At 47.1% G+C, this 19,589-nt stretch overlaps 1 protein-coding gene across 2 annotated transcripts in view; it reads left to right on the top strand.

Annotated features, from left to right (window-relative positions):
* Positions 1–19,069, top strand: part of ARFGAP3 (ARF GTPase activating protein 3) — a 42,038-nt gene extending 22,969 nt beyond the window's left edge. Inside the window, exons 10-16 of one of the 2 annotated variants that reach the window (XM_087814956.1) lie at positions 1,281–1,409; positions 1,819–1,938; positions 6,759–6,890; positions 12,004–12,127; positions 13,137–13,227; positions 16,858–16,979; positions 18,130–19,069. In XM_087814956.1, the coding sequence (XP_087671082.1) occupies positions 1,281–1,409; positions 1,819–1,938; positions 6,759–6,890; positions 12,004–12,127; positions 13,137–13,227; positions 16,858–16,979; positions 18,130–18,147 (736 nt within the window). In that variant the 3' untranslated portion in view covers positions 18,148–19,069. Of the gene's footprint in view, positions 1–1,280; positions 1,410–1,818; positions 1,939–6,758; positions 6,891–12,003; positions 12,128–13,136; positions 13,228–16,808; positions 16,980–18,129 lie in introns of those variants that run through there. The other variant, XM_087814957.1, reaches the window with a different exon arrangement.
* Positions 19,070–19,589: the final 520 nt, after the last annotated feature.

Raw genomic sequence — 19,589 nt, 5'->3', positions numbered from 1 at the left:
CTAATAAACAGTAAAGAGCGCAAACCGCCAGCTTAAACAAAACAAAGAAACCCTGCCTGACTCATTCGGGAAGGAAACAGTAAAAGCAAGATTACTTTTTCTTATTGAGAAACTCCGTTGTCCTTCCTGTTACTGCACAGAAATGCATGCCCGTGAGTGTGGAATTGATGCGGTACCCTGCTTATGAGGAATTCATACATTTTGCACAACTTTGTAAAATGGGTGATAGTGTAGAGATCCCAATATGGTACATATGTCACTTTTCACTTTTCAGGGTTCTGAAGTTTTTTTGCTCTCTTACTAATATGATAAAATACTCTTGTTATTGCTAATATGTGCACAGTTTTCTTTATGAAAAATTACGTATTTATAGCATTTTTAGAAGTCTGAGAGTAAGGACTGCTAGTGACGTCTTTTTGCCCCATTTGGTGCATTATTTGTAGCAGGTGTTTGATAAGTAGGTGCGTAGTTTCTGACTGACCGGTAGTGCAGGAGCCTGATATATAAAGATAACCGGTGGGAAACTTACTTTAAATTGAAGCATCTTGCCCAGCCAGGTGTGGCTCAGCGGTTGAGCGTCGACCTGGGATCCAGACGATCGGGGCTCGATTCCTGGCCGGGGCACGTGCCCGGGTTGCGGGCTCGATCCCCAGTTGGGAGCGTGCAGGAGGCAGTGGATCAGTGACTCTCTCATTGTTGATGTTTCTATCTCTCTCTCTCCCTCTTTTTTCCTCTCTCTGAAATCAATAAAGATATATTAAAAAATAATTTAAAAATAAAAATAAATTGAAGTATCTTTTGCAGTTAGCAACCCCTTCTTAATTTATCCATTTGTAAAGTCAGTTATATACATTTTATCTTAAACCAAAGGAAAGCAATGAGACTGATCTCATGCTTTTGATGTGTAATGTGGAACTATAATAAAGTGTCAGTCCAAGTAAGAAATTCTGCTTTTTACTATTCTTTATAGAAATAATTTTGGTATATATCGTTATACATGATAGGTAGTATAAATTATTATGTGATAATAGGTCATATAAACTAGGACAGCAGTGTTGGTTCAGCAGCAACCAAAAGTGGCTATAAACTCATTTAAGTTTTCTTGAACATCTCATACTCACAGAAGGCCTTTGCAGCAATGCCAGCTTGCTTGCATAGTTGCTAGTTGTGGAGAGAAGCACAGAGCTGGAAGTGTAAGCGACATGTTTAATTTTGCTCAGTATTTTAACTTAAGAACACAGACATAATGCGAAATTAAGGAGCATTTGGTTCCCTGGCAGTGTTTCGTCCTTGCGGTTGGCCTATGAGGATCTTGAAATTCAAATGAAGAGAGATGAAAAGATGAACATGCCCCGAAGGCAAAAGGCGGAGTCGGAGAGGCTGGGCATGGGGTTTGGGACCTGCAGAAGGTACGTGAGGCCAAGTCCTGTCTCCGAGGGTACATGGTCTGTGCCCCCCCCCCCCAAGAACTTTCTCAGTGCTCCTCCCTTCGTTCGTGGTTTCACTTTACGCTGATGTTGGATATAGCATGAAAATTCCAGAGTTGATTCTCAGAAAGTGGGAAATAGGTCTGATTTGTCATTCAATGGCTGCCACAGACAGAACTGGCATAGGTGACTGCATTTTGTGTGGTAGTTGCAGGTGCTTGCTCACTGAAGTCCGGTATTTTCCAATGCTTATTCCAAAAAAAATAGTTTTTAACCTCATTGATCAGTTTCTTTTTGTTGAGAGTATAGATGAAAACATTCGTTGGTGAACACAAGCGTCTTTATGAACTAACTAGTGTAATTTTTCCATTTTATTCTCTATTTCCTCAAGTGGTATTTCACATTCAGCCACTTCAGATATGCAGACCATTGAACAAGAAACACCAATCTCAGGAAAACCAAGGAAAAAGTACAGCGATGACGATGATTCATATTTTACTTCCAGCTCAAGGTAATGTGTTAAAAATCATCCTTAAAGTGGTGTTGTGAAAAGCAGTGATTAGCATGAACTTAGTTTATTTGCATTAGGAGCAAATACCAGTCAGTTTACTCCCCTGTTTTTAAAAGCTTTGGCTGGAGTCAAGGGTGTCCTTTAAGAAAAGTTGGGGAAACATTTGTAATAGGCAATGTTTGCTAATATTAAAACGTTTGGCAATAAGGTGGGAAAGTTGTGTGCATCTGAAAAGGGAGACTAGAGAAGTGGGCAAGCCCCTGAAGACTCATGTTAAGCTGCAGCCTTATTACCAGAGTGGGCCCATTTCCCAGCTGCTCGCTTCAGCTGGCCCTCGGTTTCAGGATGCCAGCTCAGGGGTCGCTAGTCGGCAGGATGGAGCATCGAGTAAATTCTGTCTGTGTGTGCGTATTTATTAATAAAAGCACTGCGGCACTCTACGGGCTCCCAGGATAAAGCCTCTCCCTGCCCCTGCTCTCTCACCATCTGGTCAGATGAGTTGCCTAACTGGTGTGAAGCTGACTGTGGAGAGTGCCCTGGTTCAGGCTCCAGCAGCCTGCAGGGGCAGGGAGGATGGGTCTGAACTTGAATCATCTCACTTGTGAGGTTCCTCCAGCAACCTGACCAGCACAAGGAGAGTCCTGTTAAAAAGGCACCAAGTAAACCTGGGGTATTACTGGAGGAAGCATCAGCTGAGAAGCTAGGGGGTTAGCATATAGGCCCAGGACCAGGTGGCCTGGGTTTGAATCCATACTCTGCCACTTAATGATGGTATGACCTTGGCCAAGATATTTAGCCTCTGTGCTGCTTTTCCTCATCTGAAGTTAGGGATGCTAGCAGTCTCTGCCTCACAGGGCAGTGTGAGGGTGAAATGAGTTAATCCAAATAGACCGTGTGGAATGATGCTTGTCTATTATTAATGTTATTTTACCTGCTGTTATTATATAGAAACTCAATTCAAGAGACATGTGAGTGTGACTCAGTCTAAACGTTTAATTATTATTGTTAGACACTTAAATAAACCTCATTGAGAGCCACTCTTAAGCTAGCAGTTTGGGGAAACCGAATGTGTACCCGTTGTTAGCGGGCGGTGCTTGCGAGGAGGTTCCCGCAGCTGCCATCTCGTCTCGAAAGGCAGGAGAGTCGTCTAGCAGTCATGCCAGCTGGAAGCATTTCCATACATGTAACACTTGTCATAGTTCATTATTCCCTCTTGGAGTTCCTGGAGAGTACCATCCTTAAAAATTCTCTCAGCATAGCTTCACATTGTTTCAAGTCCAGATATTTTACCAAAAAAAAAGGCTAGTTCAGTGGTGTCCCCTGTTAGTACTTCAAAGCCCCAAATGGTCTCCTATTTGCCTCTTGTAAGTAACCTGTATGGCACACAGGCTTCAGTTTCCTTGGAGGTAACACCCAAATCATGCCTCTGAGAAGTACTTAAATGCGTCTCCTACAGGGTAAAGGGAATGTGTAACTTGGTTTGGAAGCTTCATGCAGGTCAGATCACATCAGCTGCGCAGGTTTAATGAAGGAGGGAGTGTGTCCTGGGGATATGGTTCTACACACGCCTCTCAGGCTTCCCTGCACCTTTGGATTATTTCCCTGCCGCTCCTACAGATGACAGCTTAGGAGAGTAAAGGAAGTCAGTTGAAGGTTAAATCAGTACCACTGCCTGGTAGCCGAGAGGGAAAGGGAAGCGGCCCTGAGAAACTTCTGGAGAGCATCTCCTGCTGTAGGCCTCTGCCAGGCTCCGCGGCTTCACCTGCCTGTCGGAGCTTCGGGGATCTGGAGGCTCCTTCTCCAAAGCTCGGTCAGAGCGGCAACCCTGAAGGCCTTCGTTGCTATGACACAATTATTTTTGGTTTGAAACCTGGGAGCAGATGGTGTTTTTATACAGACCACAATTGCTGGATTCCTGCCAGACAGGCCTCCGAGCGTTGTTTATCAGGAGGCTCTTCCCCGCCTTCCCTGGTCCTGAGTGGTAGCCCCATGAGAGCGAGGGCCCTGCAGCACTTGGCCATTGGGGCCGCAGCACGTGGACTTTCGGAAAGCAAGCATATTAGTTCCATGGAGAGCTCTCACTGCCTCCAAATTATTCATTAGCCCATTAGAACTCAAGTATGAATTATGAAAGAGTGCTGTTTCTATTAAAAATAAGATTAGCCATATCCTTGTTTTTTGTTTTTTATTGAGTTCCATTATTTCCAGTGCATGGGCAGTGTAATTATATACTGAGCACAGAAGGATGAGACTAGAACAATTTGCTCAGCTTAGAATGTCAGTGTGACCTTCAGGGGGACGGACAGTGTCTACAGCTGTACTCAGATATGATACCAGGGTGCTCTTATTGAGGATTTTAAGGGATATTCTCAGGGTTGAGAAACACAGAGCGGCAGGGCAAAATCACAGTAAAAAGCATTGAGAACTAGGATCTAGAAATCAAAACATTACACGGTAACGATGTGGAGATGAGCTATGGAGGCTGTCGTGTTTCTGAGGAAAGGCAAGTGCGCCCTGGCCTTCCATTGTCCCACCGCCCATCCTTCCAGGGGCGGCTGGAATCTGGCCAGGTGTCTGTCTGTCTGTCCCCCAGTGAGTCACTTTGTGCCTCCTGCACTGTGAGACCAAAGAGCCTCCCATGGGGGATGCAGGAAGAACCCCCGCCCCCCAGCTACACAGCAGCTCTTGCTAATCGGTAGATCCCAGCACAGTGGCTCTCTCTCTTCTGCTTTTGAATAATTCAGTCATTTTTTAAAAATCTGATGCCCCTATGTTCCAGCACTTTGGTTTATGTGAGTGAATATTTCCTTACAGTGATATTAAATCTGCAAAATCCTAAGTCCAATACCTCAGAGTTGTGAAGAGCCTGGAAGTTCCAACCACACCCTGCCCAGTGCCCCCCCAGTCCAGCACCTCCAGGGGGCCGCGCAGCCCCTCCCTCCCGCCAGTGCACTCCTACTTACACATCTCCTTGGGTTTCTGAGCTCCAGTCAGCCAGCCCTGCAAGGGCAGGGACTGGATATGTGTCCTTGCCCTGGAGCCTCACCTGACAGGGTGCTAGCCCCTCATAGGTGCTTATTAAGTGTGTTTTTAATTCCTTATTGAATTGGTCTTAGTTCTTTCCCTTGGTCCCTTACAAATAAGCTCCTCAAACGTTTGAAAATAACTCCCCAGGCCAGCGTGCATCCCACACCTTTCAAACCTCCTCTCTCTGATGTGTCTTCGTTGCCTTGTTCTCTTCTCTGAGTAGGGGTGCTTGTCTGTCCTCCAAGCAGAGCCCATGGCTCAGGGCTCCCCCACTGACAACATAGGGGGAGCCCATCAGCTTCCAGCTGGAGTCCGGATGCGCTTTGAACACTGCTTATTTTCTGCCGGAGAGAGGCCGGCATGGCCCCATTTTTTCTTAATGAGACCCTCTTGCCAGAGAAGGCAGAGCCACGTTTGGTAATTCTGCTTCCTTCCTGGTACCCGCAGAAATTCACACTCTGCTTCAGGCAGCAGATATATCCCTTCTCCTTTTTTTTCCTGCCAGGAGAAAGAGTATATGTTCTTAGCCACCCCCCAAGTCTTAGCTCATTGGGGTCCCTGCCTATTTGTTTTATATCCATCTCTGATTACAGGCTCCTCTCGCTCCCAGGCTGTCTGTCTTTGAATGACTCCCTGTGACATCGGAGCCTGGCGCTCACCTCCTGTCCTCACCCTGTTCTTACTCCCTGCAGAAAGCCTGGCCGACATTGTGGAAGACGCTGCGCTCTCTTCCATCCCCCTTCCTTTCCTAAGACTTGAGCCTTGGAGTCTGCCTCTCTCTCTTGAACCTCTTGATCCCAGCTTCCTAAGGAGTGTGTACCTGGCTGGGCTTTTCCATCCTAAGCTGTCATAACTTTGAGGTGGCACGGTCACTTTTATTAAGGCTCTGACACACCCACCTCACCTATCAATCTCTGTCCTGTTCCAGCAAACTCTGCTGCTCCTGGTCAGAGATTTTCCTCTCGCCACACAGGACTGAAAGCTGAGCTGCTGTTGAGTTTGGTCTCGGCAGTGCCCTGCTTGGTGATGCTCAGCTAAGGAAAGTGTGAATGAGCCCAGGAGGTCAGCATCTCCTCTGAGGTGCTTACAGATCAAGTTCATGCAAACTTCAGACTGGAGGAACATCAGTATTCCCATCAAATTTAACAATCTGTAGCTTTGTATCTGACTCCAAAAGGAGGCTAATTATAGTTTCATTTCTTTTAAATGGTAGTTATTTGTAGGACTGAAGCCTTATACTGTGGCTGACGTGGCTGGGATTGCTGACAAGGAGCTCCTCAGATGCGATCAGTTCTCCAGGCCCAGCAACGTTACTTGTGGCTACCTGACTTGGCAGAACTAGACCCAACAAAAGTGAAATATGTAACCTATAGTGGGTAACACTTGAAGATGGCATGTGCTGTCCGGATAGGCTAGATCTTAACACGTTCCCCCAGATCTTAACACAACCATGGTTTATTCTTGTTCACTGTCATCAGCAGAGGGTACAGGTGATTGTCCAGATTACCTGTCCTTCACGTGGCACCTTGATCCAGATGAATAGAGGTTTTACCTGCCTGAGGATGCAGCACATGGAAAACACGACCTCTTCCATCCAGCAAGGGAAGAGGAGACTGGACGAGTTGATCACTGTAAAGTCCTTGGAAATGACTCACGTTGTGTCTACTCCTGTTTCATTGGTCAGATCACCTGGCTGCCCCCAACTTCGGGGGATCCCGGAAGCGCAGTCCCCACATGCCCGATGTGGACATCAGTAAGTTCCTCCAAAGTCACTATTCCGCTCTTTCACACAGGTACTTTGATGAGCCGATGGAGTTCAGGAGCAGCTCTTTTTCTAGTTGGGATGACAGTTCAGATTTCTACTGGAAAAAGAAGAGCGTCAAAGAGACTGACACAGTTCTGAAAACCACAGGTGATTCAGGCAGGTATGAAGAACAAAACAGCGGAACTGTACACAGCAAACCCAGGAGTCTCTAAGGAAAGTCTCCGGGGCTAGTAAATGATTTTGTTCTACCAGTTCAAGAATGTCGTTGGTATCCCGGTCTGTTTTCTTACCTAACTTTCCCAGAATGTGGTATAAATGGAACTGTGCAGTTGCCGGCCCGTTGAGACTGGTTTGTTTGACTTTCCTTAGTGCCTTGAGACTCATCCATGTTGCTGTGTTCATTCCTCTTTGCTATTGAGTGTGTTTATCCACTCACCTCTCTCCGATTTGGGGGATTTTGAATGAAGGACTGTTTAACTTATTGTCCAAACCAGGGAACGTCGATAGTGCAAGGTGACACTTCCAATATGCTGGGACAGCAGGTGTAACCAGAGATTGTGCTGGGTGACTGGCCTGTGCGCTCATCCCACTCACTCTGTGTCCCGTATGACGTGGAGCTGTATTTTATGTGCGTTATGGTGTGTTCGGTGTTTACTGATTGATCTGCGAAACTGAGGAGTGAAGTAACAGGCCTGTTGTAAATGGAAAATTCCTTCAAGTGTTACATGGTTTGGATGTGTATTGATTTTTTTTTTTTTAACTAGAATTTTCAGGCTTTTAAGTTTCCTGAAATCCTTTTACAGAATTGTTGTTGGCTTTTTAAAAAGTAAAATGGCACGTGTATATGTTATAAATAAGAGACACATTTACCTCACCTTAAATTAGTTTAACCTGTTTTGCTGGGGGTTTTTGTTTGTTTTTGTTTTTTGTGCTGAGAACACAAGATCTACTCTTAAATTTCAAGAATACACTGCAGTACTCTTAACTATAGTCACCATGCTGTACATTAGATACCAGAGCTTACTCATCTTATAAATGAAATGTATACCTTTGATTCACATCTGCTCATTTCCCCACTCCAGCCTCTCCCCTACCATTCTACTCTGAATCTGAGAGTTTGATTTTTTTTTAAAAAGTTTTAGATTCCACTTACCAATGAGATCATACGGTATTAGTCTTTTCTGTCTGGTTTATTTCACATAACATCCTTCAGATTCATCCATGTGGTCACAAATGGCAAGGTGTCCTTTTTTATGGTAAACTAATATCCCATTGTGTGCGTGTGTGCTTGTGTGTGTGTGCGCACACACTCTTTACCCATCCACCAACTGATAGACACCTAGGTTGTTTCCTGTCTTGGCTTCTGTGAGTAGTGCTTCAGTGAACATGAAATTGCAACTGTCTCTTCAAGATAACTGACTTTGTCTCCTTTAAATATACAGAAGCAGGATTACTAGATCATGTGATATTTCTGCTATTTTTTTAGCAACCTCATACTGTTTTCCATAGTGGCTGTACTAATTTATCTTCCCTCCAAGAGTGTGCAACGGTTCCCTTTTCTCCCATGCTACCAACACTTATCTCCTGTCTGTTTGACGGAGCCACTCCACCAGGTGATGCCTCACTGTGGTTTTGATTCGCACTTCCCAGATGATTAGTGATGTCAAGCACCTTTTCATGTACCTATTGGCTATAAACTTTCCTCTTAGAACTGCTTTTGCTATATCCCATAAGTTTTGATATGTTGTGTTTCCATTTTCATTTGTTTCAAGATATTTTTTGGCCCTAGACAGTTTGTTCAGTGGTTAGCGTGTCGGCCTGTGGACTGAAGGGTCTCAGGTTCAATTCCAGTCAAGGGCACTTACCTCGGTTGCAGGCTCGATCCCCATGTGCGGGAGGCAACCAATCGATGTGTCTCTCTCACATCAGTGTTTCTTTCTCTCTCTCCCTCCGCCCCCCTCTCTCTGAAAAGCAATGGGCGGGGGGGAAATGTCCTCTGGTGAGAAGTTAAAAAAAAAATTTTTTTTAAGGATTTTTAAAATTTCTTCTTTGACCCTGTGGTTGTTCAGGAATGTGTTAATTTCCACATATTTGTGAATTTTCCAGTTTCCCTCCTATTGTTGATTTCTACTTTCATACTGTCGTGGTTAGAAAAGATACTTAATATGATTTCAATCTTCTTAAATTTGTTAAAACCTCACATATGATTTAAATTAGTTTTGTGACCTAACATGATTTATCCTGGAAGATATTCTCTGTGCACTTTAGAATGCATGTTCTGCTGCTGTTCCATGGAATGTCCTGAATGTGTCTGTTGGTCCATTTAGTCCAACACACAGTTCAAGTGCAATTTTCCTTATTGATTTTCTGTCCGGGTGATGTGTCCATTGTTGAAAGTGGGGTATTAAAGTTCATTATTGTTGCCATATATATTGTCTGTTTCTCCCTTTGGATCTGTTAATATTTGCTTAACATATTTAGTGCTCCAATGTTGGGTGCATATATATTTACAGTTGTTACATCCTCTTGATGAATTGACCCCTTTATCGTTATATGATGACCTTTGTCTCTTGTTACAGTTTTTGGTTTAAAGTCTATTTTCTGATATAAACATGGCTATCCCTGCTCTCTTTTGGTTTCCACTTACATGCAGTATCCTTTTCTGTCTCTTAACTTTCAGCCTATGTGTGTGTCCTTAAAACCGAAGTGAGTCTCTCATAGGCAGCCTATAGTTGTGTCTTGTTTTTTGTTTTTGTTTTTAATTCATTCAGTCACTCTGCCTTTTTTTAAAATCTTCATCTGAGGATGTGTTTATTGATTTTTAGAGAAGAAGGAAGAGAGAAAAACATTGATTGGTTACCTCCTGTACATGCCCAACCAGGGATCAAACCCACCTATGTATGTCCCCTGACTGGGAATTGAACCCACAGCCTTTTGGTGCAAAGGACGACATTCCAACCAACTGAGTCAGGCCAGGGCAGTCACTCTATTTTTTGATTGGAGAATTTAACCCATTTACGTTTAACGTAATTACTGATAGGTAAGATTACAATTGCCCTCTTCTTGTTTTCGACTTATTTTGTAATTCCCTTTTTCCTTCTTTTCTTGCTCTCTTCCTTTGTGATTTGATTCCTTTCTTTTTATCTTTTGTGTATCTACTGTAGGTTTTTGTATTGTGATTTCCATAAGGCTTACATTAAACATAGTTATAGCAGCCTCTTTTTAAACTAGTAACAAATTAACTTAGATTGTGTACAAAAACTACCCTTTTACTCTCCCTACCTACATTTTATGTTTTTGCTGTCACAGTTTACATCTTTTTACGTTGTGTATTCACTAACAATGTATCCACTAACAAGTCATTATTGCTGTAGCTATTTTTACCACTTTAGTCTTTTAACCTTTATACTAGAGTTAAATGATTTACGCACCACCATTATAGTATTAGTATTCTGAATTTGACTTTACCAGTGTATTTTATACTTTCATATGTGTTCATGTTACTAATTAGCAGCCTTTTATTTCAGCTTGAAGAATGCCTTTTAGCATTTTTTGTGAGGCAAGTCTAATGATTGGCAAGTTTTTTTCTTTCAGCACTTTGAATATATCATCCCACTATCTTCTACCTGCAAGGTTTCTGCCGAGAAACCTGCTGAGAGCCTTCCCAGAGTTCCAGTGTATGTAATGAGTTTCTTTGCTCTTCCTATTTTGAAAATTCTTTGTCTTTGACTTTTGACAGTTTTATTATAATGTGTCTTGGTGAAGACCTCTTTGAATTGAATCTATTTGGGGATTTATGAGCTTCATCTACCTGGATGTCCATATCTCTCTGCAGATTGGGGACATTTGTTTGTAGCCATTATTTCTTTAAATTTATTTAAAGAAAGGGACATTATTTCTGTCCCTTTCTCCCTCCCTTCTCCTCAGTCTTCCATAATGCTTAAGTCGTTTTCTTGATGACGTCCTGTAGTTCATGCCAGTTTTCTTCACTCTCGTTCTTTTTTTCCTCCTCTGACTGGATGATTTCAAATGAATTATCTTCGAGTTCACAGGTTCTTTCTTCGGCTTGATTAAGTCTGCTGCTGTCCCTGTGGCAGTTTTCAACTTCCTTCATTGTAGTCTTCAGCACCAGAGTTTCTGTTTTATGATTTCTGCCTTTCTGTTGAACATTTTGTTAGTGTATTATGTTCCAGATTTCATTGGGTTATCTATCTGCGTTCTTGTAGGTTGCTGAGCTTCCTTAAAACAAGTATTTTGAATCCTTTGTCAGGCAGCTCTTCGGGGCCAGCCGCTGGAGAGTTATTGTGGTGTCGTGTGTCCTTGATTTTCATGTGCCTCAGAGTGTTGTGTTGCTGTCTTTGCGTTTGAGAAGCAGCCACCTCCTCCAGCATTAGTTACTGACTGGCTTTGGGTGAGAAATACCCTTAACAGTCAGCCCTGTTGAGCATTCCAAGGCTTCCTCAGACCCTTTCTATGGATGCACCCACTCCACACTTCTTATGCCCTTTTGGGGTGAATTCTTAAGATGGTATATCTTCTCTCAACCCCACAAAGCCAGTCTAGGTGCTGAGAGCCTCCCATTTGCTTTCCTAGGATGGTGCCCTGAGATGCTCAAGTTCATGTGCTTTCTCCCAATCTGCCAGCATCAGGCTGGCTTTCTGCACATGCTCACTGCCTGTCTACAGAGGCTTGCACCTACCACCTGCATGTGCAGGGTGCCAGCTTTGGTCGGGGGAGGGTCACATGGGTGAACTGCACAGAGCACTGGACAGCACCTATGGTCCAGTTGGGAGCTCTGCAGATAAAGTGCACCCAGCAGCTGGTGAGTAGGCCTCCTCCTGCAGAGTGCTTAGTAGGACCCATGTACCTTTGATGAGTTCCAGGCCCTGGCTGCTGTGCTGCCAGCCTCTCCCAGACCTTGGCCATGTGCCACACAGCTGGGGGAACCAGGCACCCACTCACTGCCCTCTCACTTTCCCCATGGGAGAAGTTGTGGGCCAGGTGGGTCTCTCTCGGCACTGAGCTGTGCCGCCTTAGTGGAGGGATGATGTGAGCAAAGCAGAACTCTTCCCTTCACCTTCGTTAATGCACCCAGTCCTGGACATTTTGCCCCAGTGGTGTGCTGGAGCCTGTCTGCTGGACTACTGGACCCCCACAAAGGCAACCTCGGCTGCGGGTGATTGTCAGATCAGTGTTCTGTAGGAGGAGGTGGAAGGAAACTCCTATTATGCCATCTTGCTGATGTCACTCCTTTTGGCTGTTTCTAATTGTAGACCTGCTACGCGCCGCAAGCCGGACTATGAGCCAGTTGAAAATACAGATGAGGCCCAGAAGAAGTTTGGCAATGTCAAAGCCATTTCATCCGATATGTACTTTGGAAGACAAGCCCACGCTGATGTAAGTGTGTGGAGAGATTCTATGTGGGCTCCACAGAGCAGGGGCCTGGCAGTTGGGGGAGCAGGTGATGGATGCTGATTGAGATAGAGTCGGTCTGCGAGAGGCCCTGGCCTGGAGGGCTGGAGCCAGGGCTCAAACTCAGGTCTTTCTGGCTACTCACCAAACCTTGCTGCCCAGCTAGGGAGGGACTGGAAGGTAGGGACTGTGTCTCAGGTTTATCTTGCTCCCTTCTCAACATTTTGAATAGCCATCCATTCGATATCATTTGCATAAACGTTAGACAATTTTGATACAGCTGTAACTTACTGGATAATTTTTAACCACAGTTAAATGCAGTGTGTAGGTTTGTTTGGGGGGTGGGTATGTTTATTTTCAGGTTGTTGCTTGTCTTTGTGGAATCTTGCTAAGCAGTAGAGCTCAAGTGGAAATGGAGAGGTTAGGCTTCCTTCTCATTTTGAAGCGCCGTGTGCTGCGCAGAGCTCATGGAGACAGGTGTATTGCCAGGCTCCTTGGGCTACCCAGAGAGTTCTTCCCTAAAATGTGCTGATTTATTTTGTAGCAGAACTTTCACTGCATTTTAAGGGTATTTAGAGTAACACTAGGCTTCCCCTAACTCCTAAAATCATTCTTGCTTTACAGTTGACAACATTTGAGTTCAGGCAAAAATAACACAATGGGTGTTGGGACAGAGCTTCTTGGCCTGGCCCTTCAGGAAGGGGGGGAGGTGAGAGCAGCCCCACGACGGAGATGCTGCTCTCTAGCCTCAGTCCGGTTTCCCTCGCACTGGTCGTTGGCCGTGGCATTGTTTATTGATCTGTCTGCTTGTGACCTGCCACCAGCCGCCTGTGAGCGTCATGCCACTGGCCCCGCCTTGGTGATGGCATTCAGCAGCTGTTGGAGAGGGAGAACCTGGGGGACACATTCAAGTGACAGCTCCTTGGTGATTTTTTTTTGTAAAATTGCTCATATTTGGAGCCTGATGATGTTTCCTTTTCCTGGTCTTGTCCAGTATGAAACCCGGGCCCGGCTGGAGAGGTTTTCGGGAAGTTCCTCCATAAGTTCGGCCGATCTGTTTGAGGAGCAGAGGACGCAGGCGGCAGGTAAGGGAGGCGGGGCTGCAAGGAGACTTGGTCTCCACTGTGTCTGTCACATGAATGCGTTTTCTCCTGAAAGGATTTATTACTTTTCCAAGACTACTAGCGACTGTCATTTGATGCTCTCATCACCTCTGTCAGGTGAAGCGCAAGTTATGCCAGGCTTCTCATGTTAGGGACCAAGTTGTGTAATTTAAGCAGCATCCCCCAAGTTACCTGGCAAGTCACCTTCCTGGACCATTGTCACAGACACATGTTCCCAGTGGTGTGAGTGTGGTGTCTGATCTTTGCAGTCTTAGAGCCCTGGGCTCCCATGTGACGCTGACCACTCAGGGACTTAGGACTGTGAGACCTTGCATATTTCCTATCATGTTTAGCCTGAGTCTCCTCTGTAAAGTGGGTGGATATGCCCACCTCACAGGTAGTACTGAGGTTAAATGCGGTACTGTGCATAGTGTGCCCTCCCCGCCCAGGGGCAGGCAGGGCAGATGGAACCACTTACTCCACCAGCCTCCATCCTGCAGGAAAGAGCGCACAGGCAGGTGGAGAGGAACTTCCCGTCTCCCCCATCCCTCCTCAGGGTCCAGATTCCAGGGGGGAGATGTCTGGGAGCCCAGGGACTTAGCTTGAGAGCTGACCCACCCCTGGTGGACCAGACGTTCAGAGCTGCGCCACCCTCCACTCTGCTGCTCTGCCCCTCTGCCCTTGAGCCATAGGAAAGCCATATTCTAGCCCCACCAGGGCTGAGCCAGGCCACAGGGGCAGGGGAAGCGCCTGTGTCCCTCTTGTGTTACAGCTAACATTTAAGCAGCTGGGTCTTCTGAGGTCATTTGAAGAACCTACTCACCAGTAGCAGGGGGAGGGGGATCTCCAGAGCCAGGTGTCAGGGCCAGTCCCACCTGCGCCCCTTGTTTGCAACCCTGGAGGAGCTGGGCAGGGCATGGTGTCACCAACACGGCAGCCACTTGGTCTGCAGCCACAGAGAGCAACCACTTTCTAAGTCCAGAGAGAAACAGCCTCAAGAGAGAAGGCTATAGGACAGACCTGAGAGCCTGGGGTATTCTGTGTTGCGGTTCGGGGGTATTAGGCGGCCCTTGGTGCGGTGGGCACCGCCAGGCAACTGTGCTGCAGTGAGAAGACATTCCGACCCACAGTTCCTGGTGAGCCAAGATGGGTGCTGACCGCAGACAGGCGGGGCCCAGGGCCTCTGCACTGTAGGTGGCCTCCAGGCTGGGTGCACCCTTTGCTTTCCCCGTGACCTCCAGCAGGAGGGGCTTGTTTGCTCTGACAGTGTTTCTTGCATTGCCTGGGATGTGGAGCAGGGGCGGGGGTGGCTCATGGGCTGGGTTTCTCATCCCCAACTTTCAGTGTCCTGGCCTCTTTTGAAGGCAACTTTCTTCTGTGACAGCCCCTGACAGAGGGTACTCCGCCCTCTGGAGGTCTCCCTCCAGCCTGCTGCCTGGGCACCCTCAGAGGAGACAGCACCCAGGTGCCAGAGGAGGCGGGAGACTGCTAGACACAGGAGGTCTGCTGTCTGTTTTCTCAGATTTGGAACTCAGAGCAGCAGATCTGCAGGGGTTGGGTAGAAGGAGCCTCCTTTCTGGGGACCTGTCACCTGCTCCAGAAGTTGCTGAGTTACTTTACCCCAGGAGCTTAGGTGAGGATTAGTGAGAAATGAAAACACACGGTAGCAAAGGCTCAGTCAGTTTGTTCCTCTAACATACAGCCTGGGAGGCAGCTCGCGACTGGCACACTGTGTCCCCTGCATCGGCGACCCAGGCCCCTTTCACCCTGTTCATGACCTTGTTCTCTACCTCACCTCACGCGCAGTGTGGCTGCGCCAGTCCAGTCATCACGTCTGCATTCCAGCCAGCAGGAAGGAAGAAGGGGGAAGGCAAAGGGCATGCCCGGCTGTAAGGCACTTTTGCCTGCATCCTACTGACCAGAACTCCATCACTTGGACACTTTGCTGCAAGGTTTAGAATTGGGAGTTGTGTACAGAGAAGGGGAGGAGAGGAATGATGGGGACTGTTAGCCACCTGAGGGCATCTGGGGACTGAATGTAGTCAGTGAAGGGTCACTGGCCCAGGCCCCAGGCAGTTTCTGAGGTGGGGCCAGACGTCAGAAGGGCTCTGGCCTGCTGCAGTTTCGCTCTCCTCTTTAAACGTTTCTCAGGTGGGAAACTTGTAAGTGGAGGTGTCCCTGAGTCACCCCACTGACCTCTGGTCCCCTCCTTTGCAGCCCCTCTGACCTCTCTGCATAACGTGAAGCTATGGTTCTGGCCCTTCCTGCTCAGGAGCTCACGCAGGCTCCTTGTCTGCTGCTGTAAAGACTTATTTTATAGGCAGGCAGCACTGCTGATAAGTGACGGTGTTGGGATGTGAGCCCAGATCCCATCACTGGGCTGGGCTTCTACCCTGGCATTGGCAAAGGTCTATGAATATTTTAAAAGTCTGCTAGAGGTGGAGAGGGAAAGACCCCTGTACCCACAGCCCCTCCCACGTGGTGGGCCTGGGCACATGCTGGGGGTGAACACGGTGTCTCTCCTGGGTCTTGTCTGCGGGAGAGTAAACATGTCCACCTGTGTTGTTCTTGGGAAGGGACCTGGCTTCTGTTGCTTAAGGGGCAGGCAGGTGCAGATGGGTCAAGTGTAGAGCCAAGGGGGCAGCCAGGCCTGGCTCCCCAGAGGACCCGTGGGGTTTGGACTCACAGTCCCTAAGCCCCTCCAGCATCTGACTGCAATTGTGTGACAAGAGTTCACCATGAAATCCCAGTTGTCAGCTTTGTGTGATGACACCAGTGCTCTTCAGCGTGTTAGTGGCAATGTGCTGGTGTTTACGTCGAGCAACCAAAACTTAGCAACAGAGCCCCACCTGTCACTGGCCTCAGCAGAGGTTCAGCCTCTGCAATGGAGCTCCAGCTGTCACAGGGCCGGCCTCTGTGCCTGGGAGGCCTGGCAATGAGTTTGGCTCTGACATTTGGCTCACTTCCCTGGGTGAACCTCATTCTCTTGTCCTTGAGCAGAGAATGGGAGGGGGACAGCCAGAATCACGGCTGCAGCGGTGCCTTAACCCCACCGGTAACCCCAGAGCAAGCAAACGGCTCCTCTCTCTTGACTATATGTAATCCAGGGAAGGCTCTGATTGGCCAGGCTCGAGTCATGTGCCCGTCCCTTTGGGTAGGGTCAAGGGGAGGGGCCACCCCACCGGAAGGGAGGAGGGCTTTCCCAAATAATGGAGGAAGGGATGCTGAGCACACAAAACCCACAAATGTCCACCTGTTATTTACTGAGTACTTACCTACCAGGTGTTGTGTTAAGCACCTGGAGGAAATAGGGTCCCAGAGAGGGTAAGGAACCTCTCCAGGGGCACACAGCTTGGAAGTGGAAGTGCCAGTATGGAACCCATGGTGTTCTTCAGACCTAGTACCACACCTTCTCTCCTGTGGGGTCCTGCCGCTGATTGCAAATGCAGGACAGTGGGGCTGGTACTGAGACCCGAGTCCTGACCCCGCTGCAGGGTCCTTTTCCCTTGACGACATATGCTGCTCATGGGAAGCAGGAGAGGCGGGACCCATGATCTCTACAGTCATCGGGTACCCAGGCCCAGAGTGACGAGCTGCATCTGCTCTGTGCAGGAAACTACAACCTCTCGAGCGTGCTGCCCACCGCCCCCGACATGGCCCAGCTGAAGCAGGGGGTGAGGTCCGTGGCGGGGAAGCTCTCTGTCTTTGCTAACGGCGTCATGACTTCGATTCAGGTGAGGCTGCGAGGGTGGTGTCTGAGTATGACGGCCGGCTCGTAGTTCAGAAAAGGAGATTTGGACCACTCTTCAATTGCTAGAAAATTAGATTTCATATTGTTGATTTATATGTTTGCTCCAGTGTGACCTAGGACATCATCAAAACCAGGAATTATCATTTTATATTTGTTTAGGTTTTCTAATTGGTGACTCTAGGGGAGTTGTTACGGCAATGGTCATGACCACTGTCCACTCTCTTCCTGTACTGGAACAGAGAAACGTTAAGGAGGAGTGAAAATGGCATTCTATTTACCTTAAAAAAGATATTCTCTACATATCTTTTCCAAATTAAAAAAGATTACACTGTATATGTAGTTTTTTATCCTGTTTTTAAACGATATTTTATGAGCATTTCCGCGTAATTAAAAATTTTTCAAAAACGACATTCTGTTGAATGAAAATACATGTAACTTATTTAACTGTTCTTCAAGTTGACTCTCTAGAGTGTGTTCTGATCTTTTAAATAAGCGAGGATAGACTAGCTTGTATACTTAGAACAACCTAAAGCTCCTCCGATGACGAAAGTTACCTCGTGAGCCCTCTTGTTCATGTCAGGTTATTGTAGAGGCTTCTGTCATGAATGCAAAACATGGCCACAAGGGAGTAGGACCCAATCAGGGGCTCTGGTGCTGCAGGGTCCCAGGTTGGGGGGCTGTCCCCGCTCTGGAGAGTTCCTTGAGGCTCCTGCTGTTGGTTCCAATGTTTGGTTAGGATGCAGAGCTCCTCAAGTCCCTTAGATCAGCTGAGCCCAATAGTGCTTCCAAGTAGGTGGCATCCCTGATTCCTAGGTGATCGTCCCCACTTTGTAGCTCACACCAGTCGTGTAGGTGAAGAGGTCAGGCACAGAGAGGCTGAGTTGCCGCACTCGGCTGAACCAGGATTTCAGGGTTCCTCTCCAGATGTGGTCCTCCGTCCCCCATCATGCCTGCCTCCCAGAGGGCTCGCCCCGCTGCCCCGCCTGCCCTCCCACTCGTTGCTCCCCAGCTGCGCCTGCATAGTGTCCTCTGGTGCAGCATGCGTGGCAGATGCCAGGCGGTGGTGCAGTGTCGGGTGGGAATGAGGAACCAATACCGAGTGTTCGTAACTTTCATTTGGGTTCTCTCTGTAGGATCGCTATGGCGCTTGACACTGATGTCATGTGCTTCCTGGAGAAATTCCTCTTTACTGAACCGGTGGCCACACGACAGGCTGCAGCAGAGACTGGCCAGTCTGCAGATTGTCTTGCCAGCTTTTCACGTGGCCTAGATACATTACTTTCAGCTTTTCTTTTGATATAGTAGAAGCCTTATGTCATTTCTGTTTGTGCGTCTTCCTGCACACCCTCCTTTTGGCATGTCCATCATATCCTTGCTTTGTTTTCTTGGAATTTCCAACCGCTGGGGCCTGGACACACAGGCCCCTCCCACCTCGTCCAGGATGGAGAGCCTTTGTCTCAGCGCCTACGACCCATGGGCTGGGGGCTACCAGAACCAGATGATGCCAACTGGGCCTGGAAATGGAAAATTCACAGCACACATTTCATTAAAAATAGAGCAAATAATAAAAGCAAAAGACCAAAAATGAGTGGTGTCTGATCTGACAGATTGCTTCATTTCTACATACTAAGGCAATTTCAAAATAATGTTTAAAGTCACCTGTCCCCTTGTAAATTGTTTATTTTGTATCATCTGTAAATTCAAAACTAATTTTCCGTGAGCGCTTTTACCAAACCTAAGCCTCTGTTGCCAAGGGAACGGATCTTTGACAAGGTGTGGCTGTTTGAATTTATGAGAAACATGAGGACTCCCTAAGTGCATTTACAGACTGATCCAGTGTCCAGAATTAAAAATGACTAAGGCAAGAAGATACACTAATGATAAAGAGCTCAGTACATGGGAAAGTACTAGTTGTAATTGGGGACTTTTGTTAATATTTTTAATCCTAATCTTTGTTTTCAAGCAATTTCAGAATGTGTATAAATAAAGAAAAATAATTTGGCTGTGTTTTAGACAGCACTGGAATATATTGTTCAGAACAGTAAAATATATTTCAATCTGATGAACCCGAAATGTGGTTTCAGCTGAATATTTTGTGACTCTTTCTTATAAGCTCCAGTTATTCGACTTCTAAATAAACAGTTGCAGCAGACTGCCTTGCAGCTTTTCTTATCAAAGCTTATGAGGTGAGTTATCGTAAGCGAGGGCTCGCGGTACAACACTGACGTACATTTGAATGATGACATAATTACCCACGCCCTGCTTTTAGTGTATGTTTGAGGCCTGATGTGCCGGGTGTCCGTGCTGAAAGTGAGGTGTGCAGAGTGGCATCTTTCAAGCCCAAAGGGCTGTCACACGAGACCCCACAGACCGGGCCTCACGCAGCAACGCATTACCCTGCAGTCCCGGAGGCCAAAGTCCAGGTCAGGCACCTTCGGATGTCTGTGGAGAGGCCCAGCCCGGCTTGTGGAAGGCCACCTCTGATGTGTGTCACGGGGCCCCGCCTGGGAGGAAGCCAGAGATCACCAGGGTCTCTTCTATTCCGGACTCCAGTCCTTCAGGACCTGGGCCCCACCCTTATGACCCTATTTAA

This window comes from Miniopterus natalensis, chromosome 2, assembly GCF_054644295.1.
Source record: "Miniopterus natalensis isolate mMinNat1 chromosome 2, mMinNat1.hap1, whole genome shotgun sequence".
Taxonomy (NCBI): domain Eukaryota; kingdom Metazoa; phylum Chordata; class Mammalia; order Chiroptera; family Miniopteridae; genus Miniopterus; species Miniopterus natalensis.
The sequence above is the reverse complement of the archived record's forward strand: the minus strand, read 5'-3'. Positions and strand labels throughout refer to the sequence as shown.